This window comes from Caenorhabditis briggsae (genome assembly GCF_000004555.2).
Source record: "Caenorhabditis briggsae complete genome, chrIV, whole genome shotgun sequence".
Taxonomy (NCBI): domain Eukaryota; kingdom Metazoa; phylum Nematoda; class Chromadorea; order Rhabditida; family Rhabditidae; genus Caenorhabditis; species Caenorhabditis briggsae.
In genome coordinates this window covers 2,219,389-2,238,445 of record NC_013487.2, presented here as the reverse complement: position 1 = coordinate 2,238,445, position 19,057 = coordinate 2,219,389, and the positions used below count along the sequence as shown (strand labels likewise).

Sequence of the window (19,057 nt, the reverse complement as noted above, 5' to 3'; positions counted from 1 at the left end):
CAAAAACATCATGAAATAGCACAAAATCGCATTTTTGTGTTGTTTTTTGATTATAAAAAAAGTTTTATCAGACGAATTAAAAATTCGTCCATAGAAAATGTAGAGAAAATAATTGCGGTTTTTTTGAGTTATAAAACTCTTAGAAATGTCAAAAACTGAAAGAGGAGATAGACTTTTTTCTGTAAAAAACTTTCAAAAATGTCCATTTTTGACATTTTTTCTTCCTGAAAAAGACCATACATGAATCTATAAACACTAATTAATTTTTTAAGAATCATTTGAATCATCTTGGAACTCCACAAAATCAGATAAAAAATTCTGAAATTATGGTTTTAGACCTGCAATTATGATCGCGCCAAACTTTTTTTCTGTAGATCAAAAATTAATTTGCAGTTCGGAAATGTTCTGTGGGAGACCATCTAGTTTTTAGAGGTTAAAGACAATTCAAATAGCTTTATCCAACGCGTTATCTGTTTCTATCTGTGTCAAATTGCATTTTGGCATTTTCACACTATCCTTAAACGGTGTTTCCAGTACTTATTGTCAATCTATAATCAATCACTTTCATAAATATCGATGACAATTTTGTCCATTCTGAAACAGTAATTGTTTGCCCAACGTTTGAAAATACGATGTGTCCATAGAAAACGGACCACTGACGGACCAATAACCCCTGACAGGCTGCCCAAGAAAATTAGAAAGGTTAATGCAGAATTTCGGGATTACAGTTACTGTCGAATTTGAAAATTATGAATTTAAGACTAAATTATTCGGGTTTTTTCAAAAAAAGTTTGTTTTTGTGCAGTAAAACAATTGCCGATAAATCATTTGCTGTAAATAAAAACCAACGGAAAATGTAAAAACGAAACAAAAAAGATAAGAGTTTTACTTTCCGAAATTCATGATTTCTAGCGGGGGCAATATACAGTGCGCAATGCAGAAATCAGTGTCCAATTGTATTTCTGCCTTTTCACATATTCCTGAAACATTATTTGTGATTTCACTATGTAAGCAACGACCAATCACTTTTTCAAGTAACCTAGACAGTTTCGTATTTTGAAATAGTAATTTTTGACACAGTTTGGAAAAACGATGTTTTCAGTAAAACGGACCACTGACGGACCAAAAAAGATTGAACGCCTCCCCAAAGAAATTGGAAGGGTTAACGAAGAACTATTTTTTGAAAGAACAGCAATAAATTTGCTATTTCTGAAACAGCAAATTTTAACACAACGTTTAGAAAAGCGATGTGACCATAGAAAACGGACAATTGACGGACCAAAAACGGTTGAACGGCTGCCCAAAAACGTGGATAAAAGAATGAAGAAAAAAAATAAGGAGGGGGGAGGGGAGGGTGAATTAGAAGGATTAAGGCAGGACTTTGGGTTTTCCGCTACTGTCATTTCTGACATTCAAAGAAAAAGGACCATGGAGTTACCAAAAACAGTTGACCAAGAATGTTTTCAAGATTACCGATAAATCATTTTTCTGAAAATGAAAACCAAATGAAACTGTGAAAAAACTCTAAACAAAATGAGACAAGAACATTTTACTGTTTAAAACTCATGATTTCTAGCAAAAAAAAATACAGTCGCAAAAGGCCGGGCCGGGCCGGTAGACAAATTATCTTGGCCCGGTCCGCCTATGTATGACAGTTGAAATTTTTCCAATGAAAGTTCGGGTAATTTTTTTGAATTAAAAAAGAAAAAAGGTTACATTATTTAACAAAATTAACAAAGTAGAAAGTAGTCGAAAAATAGGTCGTTTTTGTTTAAATGTTTGAAAAAAATTCAAAAAATCAACGTCTGTACGTACCCCGGGCCGGCCCGAGATTTTGCAACTATGCAAAAAACTAGGCAGTGAGAAGGGTGACTAAAATTGTGAAAATTGAAAAAACAAATGACAGGACTCTTAAAAAATGAACAGGGAAACAAAAAAGTTTAGGAATCCATGAGGATTCTGAAATTACACGTTTTGGAAACTGAGAGTAATTTGGGGGACTTCTTCTTGAATAGGAAGAAAACTAATGAAAGAGATTCTCAAGAACCTAAAGGGACAGCGAAAAAGTGCACATGACAGAATAAGAGAATCAATGCTACAAAATTAAAAAGAAAATGATTAGAACATTTTGAAACAGGAAACAAAAAACTGAATCTAGACTTTTCTAGCCTTTTTGGACTTTTAAGCCTTTTCCAGTGATAAGAATCGGGGAAAGTGTCTCGAATCTACAGTAACAAAAACATTAAACAAGGAAAATCTGAGCAAAGAAAAAACAATTGACCAAAATTTACAGAAAATATGAAACAGGAAAAACACAAATTCAGATGGCAATACGCAACTCCTCCTCCTTCTTCTTATCTCTCTTATACGTCCAAATGTCCTCAATATATTTTTTAATCAAATTCCAATGCTCCAGAGAAAATTTCCCATTCGATCCAACATGCAATCGTCCCATCAGTAGCTTGTTATTACATCTGATCTTTTCCATTTTTGAGCCGTCGACCTTCATTTTCACAAGAGCCGTTACTACTTCCAATGGCAAAAATTGAACCGCAAACTCTTCGAATTGTTGTCTCTGGAAAAAAATGTAAACATTAAAGGCAACAAATATAAGAAAACTCACTGTCCAACTCTTATAGTTTATTGAATGGTTAAAAGGAAGGTATGTATCTTCGAACTCTCCATTGTACAGATTCAGGCGTTCCTGACGCAGCTGGGCCTGTCGTTCTGGTGTTGGCGCCACAATTTCATTGACTCCTCTCAAAGCTTCCGGAGCTTTCTGGACTTCGACTCCATCAAAGCTGACAGCTTCTTGATGATTGGCTCTCTTAGCAACAGGAGGGGATACTGATGGCCCATTAGTAACAACTTCTAGAGATGGTGAGCGTTTCCGCTTGTTGGGAACATGGGTTCTTGGAGTGGCAGCCATATATGCTCCCAGGGTCTGTTGTATGGCTGTCATTTGACGAGATAGGTCAGCGAGAAGACGCGCTTGAGATCTTGCATCTTGTTGAGAACGATCCGCTTGATAATTTAGAGCTGGGACTGAAATCGTTGGTGCTTCAGCCATTGGAGACGTGGTGTAGTCTATTTTTCCGGATTGTTTCTCAGCAACGTTAGCATGACAGACCGCAAGAGTTTCCTGGGTTTGTTTGAGTAGTTTTTGCAAATTATACGGAGACGGGAGGTCCAAATGAAGCAATGCTCCGTGTGAAGGAATCGTTTTTTCCTCTTCCGTCTCATAACGATCATCATCAATCAGGTTTTCCAGGTTTTGCGCTCCATGAGATTGATGACTGTGAACCACTTCAGCAACTGGCACTGGTGGAGCTAGATCCCCGATTTCTTGCTTTATGTCTTGATGGAGTTCATGCAATAGAGGTTGAGTAGCTTCCGATTCAATAGCTGATTCTGGCCATGGACTTTGTCCAACTTGAGCTGTTACTGGTTGAGCTGGACCCTCGAGTCCTGACTTTGCCTCCTTCATCTTCTGCGTCATCTTTCTTCTCGTATGGAAATCTTCGAAAAATCTAATCTGAAAATTGCATTTTCCAACCTTTCCAATTTCATTGTATCAACTCACCACTTTTTCATCCACTCCTTCCGCTTTGCCCAATCCCTCATTTTGATTGTGAGACTCTCGTATCGGATTCAAAAATCTGGTTGGTTGAACATGTAGTGATATTGGAGCTTGGTCCTCTGGATTTTGCCGCATATGCGCGAACACGAAGTCCCAATCTGGTAGTGCTCCATGGGAAGGAATCGTCTCATCCTCTTGAATCTCATATTGCTCATCTTCCACTAGCCCTTCTTGGTTTTGAGCTCCTTGAGTTTGTTGATAATGAACCATTTCAGTGTTTGGAACTGGATCTTCGAGTTCTTGTTGATTGTCTGGACCATTTGGAAGTAATGGAGATTGAACAGTTTCTGTGGCTGACACTGGTGGGTCTGGATCCTCGTGAGCAACTATAAAAACATTAGGACGAGTCGATGGAGCTGGTTGAGTTGGACTCTCGAGTTTTGGGGAGTCGACAGCTTCTGAAGGACCTTCTGAAGTATCTCCTGACTTTTCCGTCTTCGCATTCATCTTTCTTCTCATATTGAAATACTCGAAAATCTGAAACTAGCATCTTTCAACCCTTCCGATTTCATTTTATCAACTCACAACATTCTCTTCCAGTCCTGACTCTGCGAACCTCTCAATTTGAACGTGCGTTGTTAGATTCGAACATTTTTGAAACTCCGTCTCTAGAATCTTGATTTCACAAGGCAAATTTTCAAACAAAATTACGCCCGCCAAATGCGCATCCATAACAGCTTTCCTATTCTTATAGAATAATTTAAGAATCTGAAAAATAAGTAAGTTCTGGAATGAAGACAAATGAGAGCCTAAACCCACTTTCTTTTTGTTTGTTCCAAAATTACTTTCAAATGAAGTTTTGCTTGCCAAATACTCATCAATAACAACGTTCGATAGAGTTGATAGAGCTTGATCATCTCGAGTTGGCGCATCAACCAGGCCTTCCTGTTTCTGAGATACATGGGATTGTTGACTGTGAACCACTTCAGTAACTGGCACTGGTGGAGCTAGATCTCTGATTTCTGGTTCTGTGTCTTGACGGAATTCATGCGATAGAGATTGAGTAGCTGCCCTTTCAGTTGCTGGTACTAACCTAGGAGCATAGCGATAATTCGATGGAGCTTTTACTGACTTTGCAGCCTTTATATCCTTATCCATCTTTTCTCTCGAACGGAAATATCGGAAAATCTGAAACTGGCATTTTTAAATCCCTATCTAATGTCTCTTTATCAACTCACGGCGTCTCTTCCCACTCCTGCCGCTATGCACAATGCATTAACTTGTTGTTGGGACTGCAGTCGTGAGTTTTTTTGATATTCGCCTTCCAAAATTTTAATCTGGCTTGGCAAATTTTCAAACGAAATTTTGCCTGCCAAATATCTCTTAATAACTTCTTTCCTTTTATGAAAGAAATAACCATAAATCTGAAAAATTAGTAAATTTTGGAATGAAGAAAAAAAAAAAATTAAAACCGACAGTATCTGGGGTTTTTCCAAAGTCATTTGCCAACTGATACGCTCGTGTAGTCCCCACAAATTGTTCCTTTTCGAAATGTTCCAAAACTTTTTTTTGATTTTCTCTCCATTCTTTTTTATTTTTTGGAATCTGAAAAAGTTATTCAAAGATGCAAAATTTAGTTTTTAAAAACTAGCCGATGGTTTTTGAGAAGTCTTTATTTCAGTGGGATTGAATGTTCCTGGTGTTTCATTATTGTCGAAGTTCATAGAAGCTGAACTTTCTGGATCAGGAGGTTCTGGACTTGAAGGATCATTCTGAAATTCGAAAATAAAAAAAAACGTTTCAACGTCTTCTTTTTGATTTTCAAGATGTTCTATAGTTTCAATTTTATTATTTTATTTGATGAAAAACTTGCCGAAGGGTTTTGCCCTGATGTTTCCTCGGTTCTCCAAAGATTTGGCATCTGCAAAAAATAATTGTTCAGAATTTTGGCATAAAGATGGACGAGGAAAAGTGATATAAAAAGTTGATAATGGAATCACGGAATTGTTTTGAAAAAACAAAGAGATAGAAGGTGATAGATGAAATAATAAGGTTGAGTTAGGGTAATTAGAGATGTTGGCCTAATGAATACGTTGAAACAGATGAATATGTTGTTTGATTTCACTGAACCTTTAATTGAAGTCTACGCGTTAAAGAGGCATCTTTGAACGGAATTTCGAGAACATTATTTTTTTCATGTCCCCCCCCCCACCTTTAAAAGGTTCAGATGGATATGAAAAGCAGAACATGTATTTTTGGGAAACTGGTATACTAAATTGTATAAAAAAACAGGCAAGGTCTGACTGAAGGTGATTGGGTGGTCCACAAGTTCCACTTTTCCACTAAAATTCGTCTAAACAGAGAGATTTTATCTACCTTAAAAAATGGGGATCTTAGCAAGTCTGAAGCATAATATGTAGATTTTTATCATTTTTTATTAAAGATTTCCAAAAATTCGAATGAAATTTTTTTTCTACTTTCAATTCATCTTTATCAATTTCAGATTGTATTTCTGACTTTCCATATATTCTTGAAGCACTATCACTTTTTCAAATGACTACAACGGTTATTCTAAATTTGAAACAGTAATTCTTTGAAACAAAGATTGGAAAAACGATGTGTCTACAGAAAACGAACAATTGGCGGATCAAAAGCGTTGACGGTTGAACAAAGAAATTAGAAGAGTTAACGTAGAAATTCGGGTTTACAGCTACTCTATCTTCTGATGTGTAAAGAAAACGGACCATTGACGGATCAACAACGGCTCAACGGATTTCTGTTTTCTCACACTTTCTCAAAACTGTACTTCTGTTTCTCGTTGTAAATCTATGATTCATTTTTCAAAATTAATTTTTCAAATTTTTCAAAAAAAAAAACGATGACAGTTTCGTTTATTCTGAAATATTAGTTCTTTGAAACAAAGTTTGGAAAAACGATGTGTCCACAGAAAACGGAACACTGGCATAAACTGACATGAACATAAACGGCTGAAAGGTTTTCAAACGAAATTTGACTGGTTTACAGAGAATTTCGGCTTTACAGCTATTGTAATTTTTGACATCCAAAGAAAACAAATCACTTACAAAGCAAAAACGGTGAAGCGCCTGCCCAAGAAAATTAGGAGGGTTAACGAACTCACAGCTACTGTCGTTTCTGAAAATTATGCATCAAAAAAAATCTTCGAATTTTTCAAAAACTCTCATTGAAGTATTGCCGATATATCATTTTGCAGGAAATAATGACCAACTGAAACTATAAAAAAATAGAAAACAAAATGAGACTAAAAATTTTATAGACCATGATTTCTAGCGATTCAAACGATGAATATGCAATTTCGAGGTGAAAAACTAGGCGGTGAGAATCGTGCCTACAATTTGAAGTAGTGAAAAATTAACAAAACAGTACAGTACATATATAAAACGGAAAAAATCATGGGGATTCTGAAAAATTACAAGCTTCGGAAAGTGAGAGAAATTCAGCGGGGCTTCCTGAAGAAGAAAAAAGTGGTAATTACTGACAAAGGAGGTTTTCAAGAACCTACAGGGTATAAAAATGACAAGTATTAAAAAGGTACGAAACAAAGCTACAAAATTGAGAAGAAAGTGATTAGAACATTATGAAACGGATAAGAAAAATTTGAATCTAGACTTTTCTAGCCTTCTTTGCTTTTTTAGCTTTCTTCGATGATGGTTCTCCATCTCCATCTTCTGTATCGTCATAAACAAATGATGGTATGATGGGTGCCAAATTGTGAGGTTGGAAAATCTCGCGTGGATTCAATGGGAAGAACTGCTTTTCCTGAAAAAAAGGATTTCTAGGATTTCACGACGTTCGCCCACCCAAGCCCAAAAGAATGACCGCTCACCTTCCATATCTCGTAATTCTCTGGATACTTTTTAACAAATCTCTCGACCAGCTCCGGCTCAACTTTCAAAAGTCTCGAAATTTGAAATTGATCTCCTTCGAAGTTGGAAACCAAATCTCGATACTTCTCCACCTCCTTCTCCGAAAAACTCCACTTGTCCCGATTCACAGATCCATGTGGAATACTTCCCGATCTCATACAGCAGCATTTTGTGAACAGCGGAAGGATCAGAGGCCTTAGCTGATGCACAATCCGTGACCCTTTGATCCTCTTCTCTTCTTCCGTGTGTTTGCCCGACTTTGCTCGATTTCGAATGACCAGTTTCGACAAATTCAACATTGCCTCTTCTTCATCAGTCAGGTCTTCGTCCGCCCATCTTCTCCAAGTTTCCATTCTGATGAGCTGTTCCACATCGTCTCTCGTCAATCGTCCCCCCATTTCCGTCTCCTTTTGATTCCAAACTTCCAAAAACTCCAGTTCCGAACTGTTGAAGACTACTTGTTCAGCTGGTCTCATTTTATTTTTCAGTTGCAAATACATCTTACAAATCAAGCACAACTTCTCGCAATCCGCTGGAAGATGTGGACGGTGATGACGGTTGCAGTTGGTGCATCCAACACGCGGCTCGAACTGATAATCGGTGCAAGTTCGATCCCGGCAATTACAAGGGACTCCATGTGTCGGCTGGTAATAATAGAATCGGGAAAGCTGGTACCGGAAATTTTGAATCTCGCCGAGATGGTAGTTTTTGATCTGAAAATTGATTAATAACGTTATCGGTGGTTGGTCGAATTTGCGATTGCGTAGCTTGCGCTTTAAGCTCTATGATATCGATTTTTAAAAGAGATATCAAGATTTTGTAAACTGATGAATTGATTGTCATCATATGACCAACATTATTATAGTTTATGGATTTTCGATATAAGGCCGCGCGACATCTGAAATATTTTTCCTGTTTCAAAAACTAATTCAACTAAAGATTTTGAAATAAAAACTCAGTTTTCTTCGACGGTAAATCATTAAAAATCAGTGTTGCCAGTTTTTCAAAACACCAAGTGGAATCTTTTATAGCTTTTGAACAACATTTTTCCACCATCTCAACCAATTTCATCCTAAAGTACTGTATGTGACAATATTAAGTTTCGAATAAAAATGTTTTTTTACTTCAACCCTTCCAATACGATTCAGAATTTTCAACTAGTTTTTCAGCCAACATAGAGCTCCTATGGAAAACAATTATCTTCAAGCTCGAAGGATCCGTTTTATGGAAAACAACAAGTCCAACGATAATTTCCTAATATTCATTTTGCTTTATCACGACCCTTCTTGAATCCCTACACCCCCCCCATGCTTTTCCAAAATCCCAGAACTCGAACCGTTCGAGTTATGTGAAAAATCCCCATATTTTTCATGATTGCGTTGAAATACAGCATTTCTGAACAAAAACATCGATTATGACATTTATCAGTAGTTTAGTATTTTCTGTGACGAATAACAGAAATTTGGACCATTTTTGTTTATTCCTTCGAGAATTAAAAATTTTGAAAAAATTTTGAAATACGCAACACCATCAATATTTTCAGAGGAAACTATTTTGATGTTTTAAGTTGAAACTATTTTTATGAACTCACCAGCCTGTTTGCCGCATACTAATGTGATGTGCAAAAACCACTATGCAAAAATGCAGAAAATTTCTGAAACATCGGGTTTTGTCGCTTACACTAATAGTAAATTTTAGAACCATATTTTCCTTTTTACCAACTATTTTCAGCTTTGTCCCTAGTTATATGACTTTCGGCCCTTATCGAAAAAAGTTATGCGTTTTCTCTCCAGAAAAAAAAAAAACTTAAAATGTTTTGATTTTTTAAATCAAACTTTCTTCCAGGTTTTTTAGTGACTCCAAACAAAAACGAAAACAAAAGATTTGAAGTTTAATCAACTTTTAACTCGACTTGAAACTAATAAAACTCGAGAAACAGGATACTCTGTTTTACAATTTCATTCAAGAAGAGAAACATTTTCAGAAAATCATTCGCATACATCCTCACTCATTTCTGAACCGTGTTCAAAATTCGAAAAAAGCTTCCTGCCGGGCTCGAACTCTCAACGCGCAATACCGGCTTTTTCGCCCCACTTCCTATCTCCCGTTCCGTATGACCACACCCTTTGTGAAAGGAATTCACTTGGTTAGCTACCTCCTTGGGCACCATTAGTTCAGAATGATAACCGAAGTGGCGAAGGCGCGGTGTATGATGAAATACAGCAGCCGACAAAAAGCGGGCGCGCGTCAACCACTATGATTTGCATTGGCGTGCAGTGACGGTCACACCAAACTCTCAATTCGAGGTAGAACCTCTACGCCCTCCCTCCCCTCTCTATGTGCCCTTCGTGGCGCAACTGTGTGCGTGCGCAGTTGTTGTGCGAGAGTTCGCGGGTTCAGTTTTGGCTGCGGCCAAACTCTTATTTAAAAATCTAAAAGTCGACAGACGGACACCGGGACGGACAGACGCGTCAAGCGTTTTATATATAAGAAAGATTTTACTACTGAGATCAACATAAATGTTTCAAGCATTTATCGTTGGCAAGTCTATCGAAAAGAGGTCCGCGGCCGGCCGCGGCCTAAATCTTTTTTATTTTGAAATTGAGCTCATCCAAACTTTCCAAGATCACCCAACCAAAAACCCCAACAAAGTTGTCGACCGTCATGGTCGTCAGACGGATTTGCTGCTCGCACTTTGAGCTCAATTATCTCGATTCCTATAAAAGATATCAGGAACCTGTCAACTGTCAAAATGATTGTCATAATTCCATAAAAATTTCATCAGTTAACAATTTTTGGATATATCTCACAGAAATTGAGAAAATTGAGCTCAAATCGAAAGTTTTTTACTGTTTTCAATTTAAAGGGGGACTCCGAAAAAAATTTTTTTTTTGCATTAAAATGTTCGAAAAGTTGTGTATTTTCCCAATATTAAAAATTTCGAAAAAAATCCGAAATCCCCGACAAATGCCAAAATTCTTGACTTACCAAATACTGCTGAATCTCCCTCAGGTTCCTCTTCCTCTTATCGGTCTTCTTTGTTGCCTTGTGCATATCCAATAACGATCTGGCTTGAGCCATTCCAACCGGCCTCATCTCCTGTGGCAGCCCCTTCAATGTTTGGTCGATCGAGTCCAGAGCTGTTGCAGTATTATATTTACACTCCATCAAATGTTTCAAGGCTATCTCAAAAGGAATGTGCCCTTTCCACTGCTGCCAGATGGCTGTCCAGTAGACGTTTCGAATCTGATCCGCTTCGAGAACTTCTTTGGGAGCATATTCGACTGTTTCGGGAATCCAGAATGCTTCTTCTCGGTTCAAATCTTCCTCTTGTCCGAAGCTGTGAGTTGGTTCATCGGGAATCTCTACTTGGAATCCTGGGCCAATTCTGGCGTCTTTTTGCTCATCGGCCATCAAATATGGACGGAATCCTACACGATCGGTCTTGTTGAGATTGTCGATTTCTCGGCTCTTCCTTGAGCTCACTTCTCTCATATCAAACCATTTTCGTTGCAGTCCAATTGGTGGGATGACACCGAAATCTAAAAAATTTCAGTTTTGAAGAAGCTTTAAAAGGGGAGGGTGGTTTTTAATGACGTTTGCTTCGTATCAGTATTACGGTACTTTTGAAATTCACTATTTTTGAAAAATTGAATTAAGACGCCATCATACAAAAATCAATTCAATATTATCTTCTAATTGTTCGAAAAATCCAAAAAAAGCAAACTGTGAGTTTTGTAAAAAATTATTCTGTTTCAAAAAACTATGAAATTTAATCACTATCACAAAGAGACAATTCACGTTTGACTACCTGAATGAGTTACTTCGATGCTCCGCCCACTTTAAGAGTGGCCACAAAGCTCAAAAGTTAGGCCACAAAAAAAACTAACCCAATTTAATCGGAGCAGCATCTTCCATCTCTTTTTCATCAATCTGCTTTTCCTGGATCCCTTTTCCCTCCAGATCTGCTTGTTGTCTTCTGCTTCTTCTGGGATTTTCCACTGACGTCTTCGACTTCTTGCTCTCATTTTTCTGAACTTTTCCAGAAGCTTCTGATACTTCACCCTGGCTGGTTTCCATTTGTTCAAAACTTGACGATAGACCTTCAGGAGCTTGCGATTGTGATCCAGAAGATGTGCCTGGAAGTCCCGACGATGGTTCAGGTTTTGATGAAAATGTAGAGAGTTTCGCAGCTACAGCAGACAACCGAACTGAAGTCCCGTTGCAGGATACTGGAGGAGCCCGATCATCTGAAAATGGATCAATTAATTTAGATTAATTAGGCCTAGTAAATTACCTTCGTTTCCACTTTGTTTTTCCTGGGTTCCCGCTGCCTTCAGATCTGCTGGCTGTCTTCGACTTCTTCTCTGATTTCCCAATGAAGTCCTCGACTTTCTGGTTTTCTTCTTCCGCATTTTTCCAGAATCTTCTTCTACTTCATCCTGATCAGTTTCCATGAGCTCATCTGCTCCAAATCTTCCGTCAGAAACTTGAGATGGTGATCTAGAAGATTCGGTTTGCGTATCTTGTGGACTTGAGTAGCCAGACGATGTGACTGAAAGTTCCAGGGGTCTTGACGATGGTCCAGGTTGCTCTGACGAGTCCAAGGATTCTGCAGCTATAGTAGACAACACAGCCGGAGCTTCTGAAAATAGGTATATTAATTTAGGCTAGTTACAAATAGTTATTTACCTTCATTATCAATTTTGCTACTGGATTGTGTTTCTTTTAGCCGCCCCTTGATAAGGTGAGGTGTTGCTTGGAAGAGTGATCGACGATGGATCATAGTTCTGAAAATTTGGAAAAAAAATTAGGAGGGTCAAAGGAAATATTAACAGTGGGATAGACGAAGTAGACCATGAATAGTGACAAAGCCACAATTCTTTCGCAGAAATTAACTTTTTGGAACAGAAAAAAATTATGGATTACAAATTGTTGAAAGAGGAAAATGGTATGGAAATTTTGAGAGAATCAAAAAGCGTAGCTCAGCCGGAAGCGTCGCGGTATTCATAGTAATTAGTCCACTAGTTCACTTCTTCGAGAGATTATGCAAAATTGGAGAGGAAACAATTTGAGATGTGATATCTTTTACAATTCACTATCTTCAATACAATAATCACTTAGTTGTCAAAAGTAGGAAATGGTAATTAAAAATTGTTCTAGAATCTCATGATACTTTCACAAGATGAACATTGTAGTCCTATATTTTAGTTTGATGTGAAACAGACGTTGTAGTATTTGAAAGAAATGAGGTATAGCCTAGTAGGGTTTGTCACGGTTGTGTAGCCAGTTCAGGAATTGATGAGTATAATTACTGTTTTCTAAATATGATATACTATGTAGAAACAGGAAATAAAAAAAAACATTTGTATATTAAGGTGGTAGCTCAGTTGGTAGCAGTGCGACACGCCAGATAAATTTTTCCTACTGGCTCACTCTTCGTCGGACTTTTGTTAAGAAAATATCGAAAAAACTAATTTTGTAATGTCATATTAAAGTTTCTCTGTTTCATCTAGTTATGTTGATGATTTTATGAGGATTTGAAGACGGTTCGAATGTGATGTCAAAAACGAATATGATTAATGAATATGATTAAAAAACGGAGAACTGAGAATACAGTAAAACCTGTAATAGAAGGGCTCCACACTCTCAACTTTGTGCTCAATTATCTTAACTCCACTTTATCCGCTGACAGGAACCGAGAAACATTGGCGCAAAGTTATATAGACTAGGGGGCCCTTCTAATACAGGTTTAACGATATTCGGTTCAAACATACCTTCGGATGCCAAAATGAAACTCCAAAGTGCGAAACAGAAAAAAATGTACTATTTCAAGACATCGACGTATATTGAACGCATCAGATTATTATTCAGACAGTAAATGAGTTACAGGAAACAGAAATTATAAAAAAAAACTACACTTACGGAAATGTTGTTCTCTTGGTGACTTCAAATTGAGCATTAAAAAATCTTATTCGTAAAAAAAAAAACTGCTATAACTCTACTCAAATTTCGAACTCGATACTCAAATTTTGTCAAAACCCTCACCTAACTAGACCAAAGACTAATCCATAAAAAGATTTCTGAAAATCAAAAAAATTTCAGATTTCCAGATCCTAAAATCTCAAATTTCAAACTTTGAATTCAGTTTCAAACTTTATGCCATCCGGTTCAAAATTTCAAGACAAATCCAACGGTGTATTTTTCAAAGCTCAATTCAAAAAACTCGCCGAGTTATGATGGACCCAAAAAGCGCATACTATCATGACATAAGAAAAAGGGGAAGTGGAAAGTGGGGAAAATGTGGGGTGTAGGAGAGAAAAAGTGAGGCGACTGGAGATGCAGGCAGAGAGACCTGAAGATGTATACGGGATTGAAAGAGACGCAGACATTGATACGCACAGCACAGCGCTTCGTTGGTGTGGAGGACTGACCGATGCGGACATATTGAATGTGTGTGTGTGTCGTTTGGGACGGAGAGGGCCGTACTGGAACAGTATCAATACGAGTGCTTTTGGGAAGGTTACTAATACAAGTCTGCAGTTTGTGATGAATACTCAAACATCTTAAAGAAGGACTCTCTAACCTTAACTTTGAGCCAATTTTTCTCGGATCCTGTGAAAGATATCGAAAATTGTCAACTGATAACTTGTTTATCATAATATCCGCAATGTTTTATCAGTTAACTTGTTTTTGATATCTTATTTAGGAAATGAGATAATTGAGATCAAAATTGACAGTGTACGGTTGATCTGAGCTTGAATGAGAGTAACTCTGGGAAGATTAATGGTCTTAATAAATACAAGGAAAGACTAGTCATCCAATAACCCAAGAAGTTATTATGAAGAATTAGAAACTGGAAATTTTTAAATAGGATTTTGAAAAGTTGTAGGAGCAAATTCCCCCAGCTAGCTAATCCTAAAATTTTATGAGATTACATTTAAGAAGATAGATAGTGATAGTCATAAAGATGTTTTAATCAATAAACTTTATGAGGACAAGGGGGGGGGGGGGGAAATGGGAATGGAGGTTTTGGATATGATAATGGAATCGATAATGCAAATCATAATAATGGAATCGATAATGATCATAGAAAGATGAAATTGACGATTTTTAGAAATGTGATGAAACTGACGAAAAATTTTCTGTTTGTATTTAATGAGTATCTTCTCATAACAAAGTCATTAATTGTATAATAAGATAAAACATAGTGTGAAGAATTAGAAACGGGAAATTTTGAAATAGGATTAAGAACGTTAGAAGGGAGTACCTCATGCTAGTCAATAATGTTTACGAGGTCTCATAACAAATGAGGAATGGGAAGGATTCACAAGAAGTTACCGTAAACCTGTGATAAAAGGGCTCTAACTTTTAACCTCAAGCTAATCCATCTCGATTCATGTTGAAGATGTGAAAAAGCTGTCAACTGAAAAATTGCTTATCATAATATTAGCATACTTGCAACGGGCTGGGTTTTTTTCAGAATTTTCATGGCCTGTACCGGGATTTTTCTGACAAGAAAAAAATTTTCAAGATAAGGTTGTCCATAAAAAATAGTTCTTTCACAAAAAAATTTGAAAAAATTTCTGAAATTTCAAAATTTTTTTAAATTTGGAGTACCCGGGCCCGCCGGGCCGGGTCCTGGAAATCTTCGGCTTAGCACGGCCCGGCCCGCGGGACAGGCCCTGATTTTGCAAGTATGAATATTAGTAGTGTTGGTATAAAACTACTAGTCGTCTAATAAGGTAACAAGTATTATGAAGAATTAGAAACGGGAAATTTTTGAAATAGGATTAATAGTAAGAAGGATAGAGGCAAATTCCTCCAGCTAGCCAATATTAAAGTTTAATGAGAGTATATTTATGAAGGTTAAAAGCGCCATAATGATTTTTTTTGGAATAATATACGTGTTTGATAAGGTTTTGTGATGAATTGGAAAAAAAAACATTATGAAGAATTTGAATCAGGGAAAATGGAAATATGATCAAAAAGTTCAAAAAAGAACTATTTCATCTATCCATTACGTTTATGAGCTCCCATAAAATGGGGAAATGGGAATGAAGATTCTGGGTTTGATGTGATAAAGACCAATCATGAAAAATCGAATTAAGGATTATTTCAAATAGAAGTAATAGAAAGAAGGGTAAATTTTAGTTCATCCCATCATAAAAAATGGAAGTCGACGAGTTTTGAAAATGGGATGAAATCGAGAAAGTGTTTACTGAAATTTCACATTAAATTATAATCGATTCGAGTTCAAATTAAAACTTAAAACAAAATTGAATTTACCTGTAGGAAGGTTAATATTGTCAGTTATAATGGTGTTTCTTTTGATTTCAAAATTTTATACGTACGGTGAATTGAAGAAAATATGAGAAATATGAGAAATCGGAAACAGGAACATTAGGTATAGAATTAAGAAGGATTGAAAAAATACCTTCAGCTAGCCAAGATCTGAATTTCATGAGATTACCTTTAAGAAGGTTAATAGTTCTAGTCAAAATGATTTCTTTTTGGAGATTAAAGCTCGAAGGGGAGATGTGAAATCAGGTAGTCCAATAAGGTGTAAAATGTTATGAAGAATTAGAAACAGCAAAAGTTCGAATAAAATTAAAAAGGCCATAATTTTTATCCCATAACAAATGGGGAAAAGGGGTTGAAGGTTCTGGATGCGATTTGATAAAGACCAATCATGAAAAATCGAAGAAACGAGAATTTCTAATAGAGGTAACAGTAAGAAGGGTTGAAGTTTGTTCATTTATCGAATCATAGAAAATGGAAATTAGCGAATGTTGAAAATGTGATGAAACCGACAAAATCGCTTTTTGTATATTTGTAACATATGCACTTGGGTTCAAGCGATCAGTTTTAAACGATGAGCGAAAATACGCGCGTTGCAACCGGTTGATTTTTAAGAAACATATCATGATCTAGTTCATACCCGCGTTCACTTCGAAATTGTTAAATTTCTTCTGGCCTACGAGTTTGCTGGGGCGCTTTTTCTGACCCCCTCGCTTGAACCCAAGTGATATGTCATTTATTGCATTAATGACAGGAACAAAAAATGAGTCATTATGTTTAAATTATGTTAACGATAGGGAATATTGGGGGACATTTTTAAATTGGTCTAAAGAATATATTCTGCATATCGGAACTTTTGGAAGTTTCGAAAAAGAACTGGCGACCCAGTGAGTTACGCTGTAGAAAAACAAAAATGTATGTATATTATAACCAAATCAGAATCTTGGAACTTTTTCGAAAGATGAGAACACGCTGAAACAGTGATTCGGTATCCAAAACATTGTGAAACTTTCAATAAAAGGATCCCCTAACTTTTATCTTTGAGACAACTTAACTTGGTTCCTGTAAACGATATCAATAAGTAATCAACTTCTAAATTGTTTGTCATAGAATCAGAAGTGTTTTGTCAGTTAAAACACTACTGATACTTTTCACAGGAACCGATATAAATTGACTCAAAGTTTAAAGTTCGGAGGGCCACCATTTACAGGTTTTACGGAACCTCAAAGAAAATTGTTACCAAACCTCCAGATTATCAGTCATATCAGATTGTTGGAGCTTTCTTGGAACATAAGAACACACTGAAACAGTACTTCGGTATTCGAAAATTACTTGAATTTGTTAGTTTTTGATTCGTGTAAGTTAAGTGACAAACAAGGTCTTACTGATCATTTTTCTGAGAAGCTTCTGATATGATTTCAATGAAACTAGAACCAAATTTTGAATGATTTAGATTCCCCGTTTCACCAAAGCGATCAATCATGGTCCAAAACAATGTTTCCAGTATCCAAATCTTGGAACTTTAAAATGAAATCAATTTTCTGTTTCATGAAGTTATTATTCTCATTGTTTCATGAAATTAATGGTGCTCCAATCATAAAATTCATTCACATAACATTGATTTTTGAGAGTTTTCTATCATTTTTAACACAAGTTCAAGAATTTGTGAAAACTTTTTTTACTACCATTTAAACTCATCTGGAACTTAAAGTGACTTCAAGTTTTTTACTTGAAACTGAAAATTCAACCGAAAAGAACTAGAAAACAAAGAAGGAGAATAACGATGACTTTTATGTATTCCTATCTTTTTTTCTCCTTCTTGCTTTTTTTGGACTCTTGCTTCAATTTGAATTTCTTCTTTGATGGAATGAAAAAAAATTGAGCTACTGGAGGCTTTTGATGGGATTGATAAGATAAGAATGACAGGAAAAATTGAATTGATAAGGAGTATTGAATTTTGAAGTGAGGTCTATAAAAAATTACCATTGAAAATGTAGAATTTGTAGATGAGCTGCGCGAAACAAAATCAGGAGAATAATTGGAACTTCGAAAACTTAAAATCTTCAAGAAAACTCGATGGAACATAATAATGTTTTTGTGTTTCAAAATGTTTTCATCCTTAAGAAAATTTTTTAAATGATATTCGACAAGAAAACTTTTTTGCAAATCTCAAATACCGAAAAAAATGCAAATCTTCATTTTCCTAAATTTCGAATTATTCATACCCAAATGTGTAACTAGAAGTGCGTCATCAGCACCGCAGCAGTACATCACACATAGAGAAAACGAACAACAAACATTTCTGTCTTCCATCTCTCTTCTACTTTCCTCATTTTTCCCCTTATTCTTCTTTTGGTCGGGTTTGAGGTGAAGAGAAGGAAAGAGAGGCCAAAAAATAATAGGGTTTCCTAAATTTCCCCTTGATTTATGTTTCGCTTGTCTTTTTCTTCTTCGGAAATCGAGAAAGACCAAAAAACTGAAAAAAAACAGCCGATAAAGTTAATTCAGATTTGTATCATAATTGTGGAACTCTGATAATAACATTCTATCACATGGCCTTTCATTCCTTTTTTTAAAGAGAGTAAACCGATGAAATTAGATCCCTCTAACTCATAATCTTAAATCAGACACACTGAAACAGTATTTCGTTATCCAAACCAGTGTAAACTTTTAGTAGAAGGGCCACCTAACTTTTCACTTTGAGCCAGTTTATCTGGGTTCCTGTTTAAGATATCAAAAAGTTGTCAACTGGTAAATTGTTTATCATAATATCTTCAACATTGTCTTAGTTGACAGATTTTTGATATCTTGCATATGAATTGAGATAATTGAGCTCAAACATGACAGGATGAGGCCCTTCTATTACAGGTTTCACGTTAGCAGCCTTTTTCATCGTTATCATAAAGGATTTTTCATTAGTGTCATTTATCTGAAGACATGTCTTATGAAAAACTTGAAGTATCCGATTTATCAAATTTTGTGTTTCAACATGTTTTTATCATTCGAACAAAAACAACAACTTGATTGGATACCATGGTTTTCAAAACGATACACATCGTTCTAAAAACAAAAAAAAAACGCTGATTAAGATTCAAACTTGCATTAAGAACTACACTGATATTCCAAACGTAGGGCACAAGGCATAAGTGTAATTTCAGTTTCATGACGTTCACGAAAATTGAGGTTTTGATTGAGTTTTATTGAGAGTGATCGAAATGATGTAAATCTATATTTTTACCAGTTATAGGATAGCTCATTAGACTTTGGATCT

At 36.2% G+C, this 19,057-nt stretch overlaps 3 protein-coding genes across 3 annotated transcripts; 1 reads left to right on the top strand and 2 right to left on the bottom strand.

Moving 5' to 3' along the window:
- Positions 1 to 934: 934 nt before the first annotated feature.
- Positions 935 to 1,479, top strand: CBG26254 (the record flags this gene model as incomplete). Its single annotated transcript, XM_045244891.1, has 2 exons — positions 935 to 1,007; positions 1,103 to 1,479. 2 exons carry the CDS (start codon positions 935 to 937, stop codon positions 1,477 to 1,479), a joined length of 450 nt encoding a protein of 149 aa, XP_045100463.1.
- An 841-nt stretch (positions 1,480 to 2,320) lies between these two features.
- On the bottom strand, positions 2,321 to 5,351 carry CBG21615 (the record flags this gene model as incomplete). Its single annotated transcript, XM_045244890.1, has 6 exons — positions 2,321 to 3,556; positions 3,584 to 4,117; positions 4,166 to 4,348; positions 4,400 to 4,738; positions 4,819 to 5,004; positions 5,316 to 5,351. 6 exons carry the CDS (start codon positions 5,349 to 5,351, stop codon positions 2,321 to 2,323), a joined length of 2,514 nt encoding a protein of 837 aa, XP_045097344.1.
- Positions 5,352 to 7,222: 1,871 nt separating this feature from the next.
- On the bottom strand, positions 7,223 to 12,271 carry CBG21614 (the record flags this gene model as incomplete). The annotated part of the gene is made up of 6 exons (XM_002632639.2): positions 7,223 to 7,378; positions 7,446 to 8,198; positions 10,474 to 11,027; positions 11,376 to 11,735; positions 11,783 to 12,130; positions 12,178 to 12,271. 6 exons carry the CDS (start codon positions 12,269 to 12,271, stop codon positions 7,223 to 7,225), a joined length of 2,265 nt encoding a protein of 754 aa, XP_002632685.2.
- Positions 12,272 to 19,057: the final 6,786 nt, after the last annotated feature.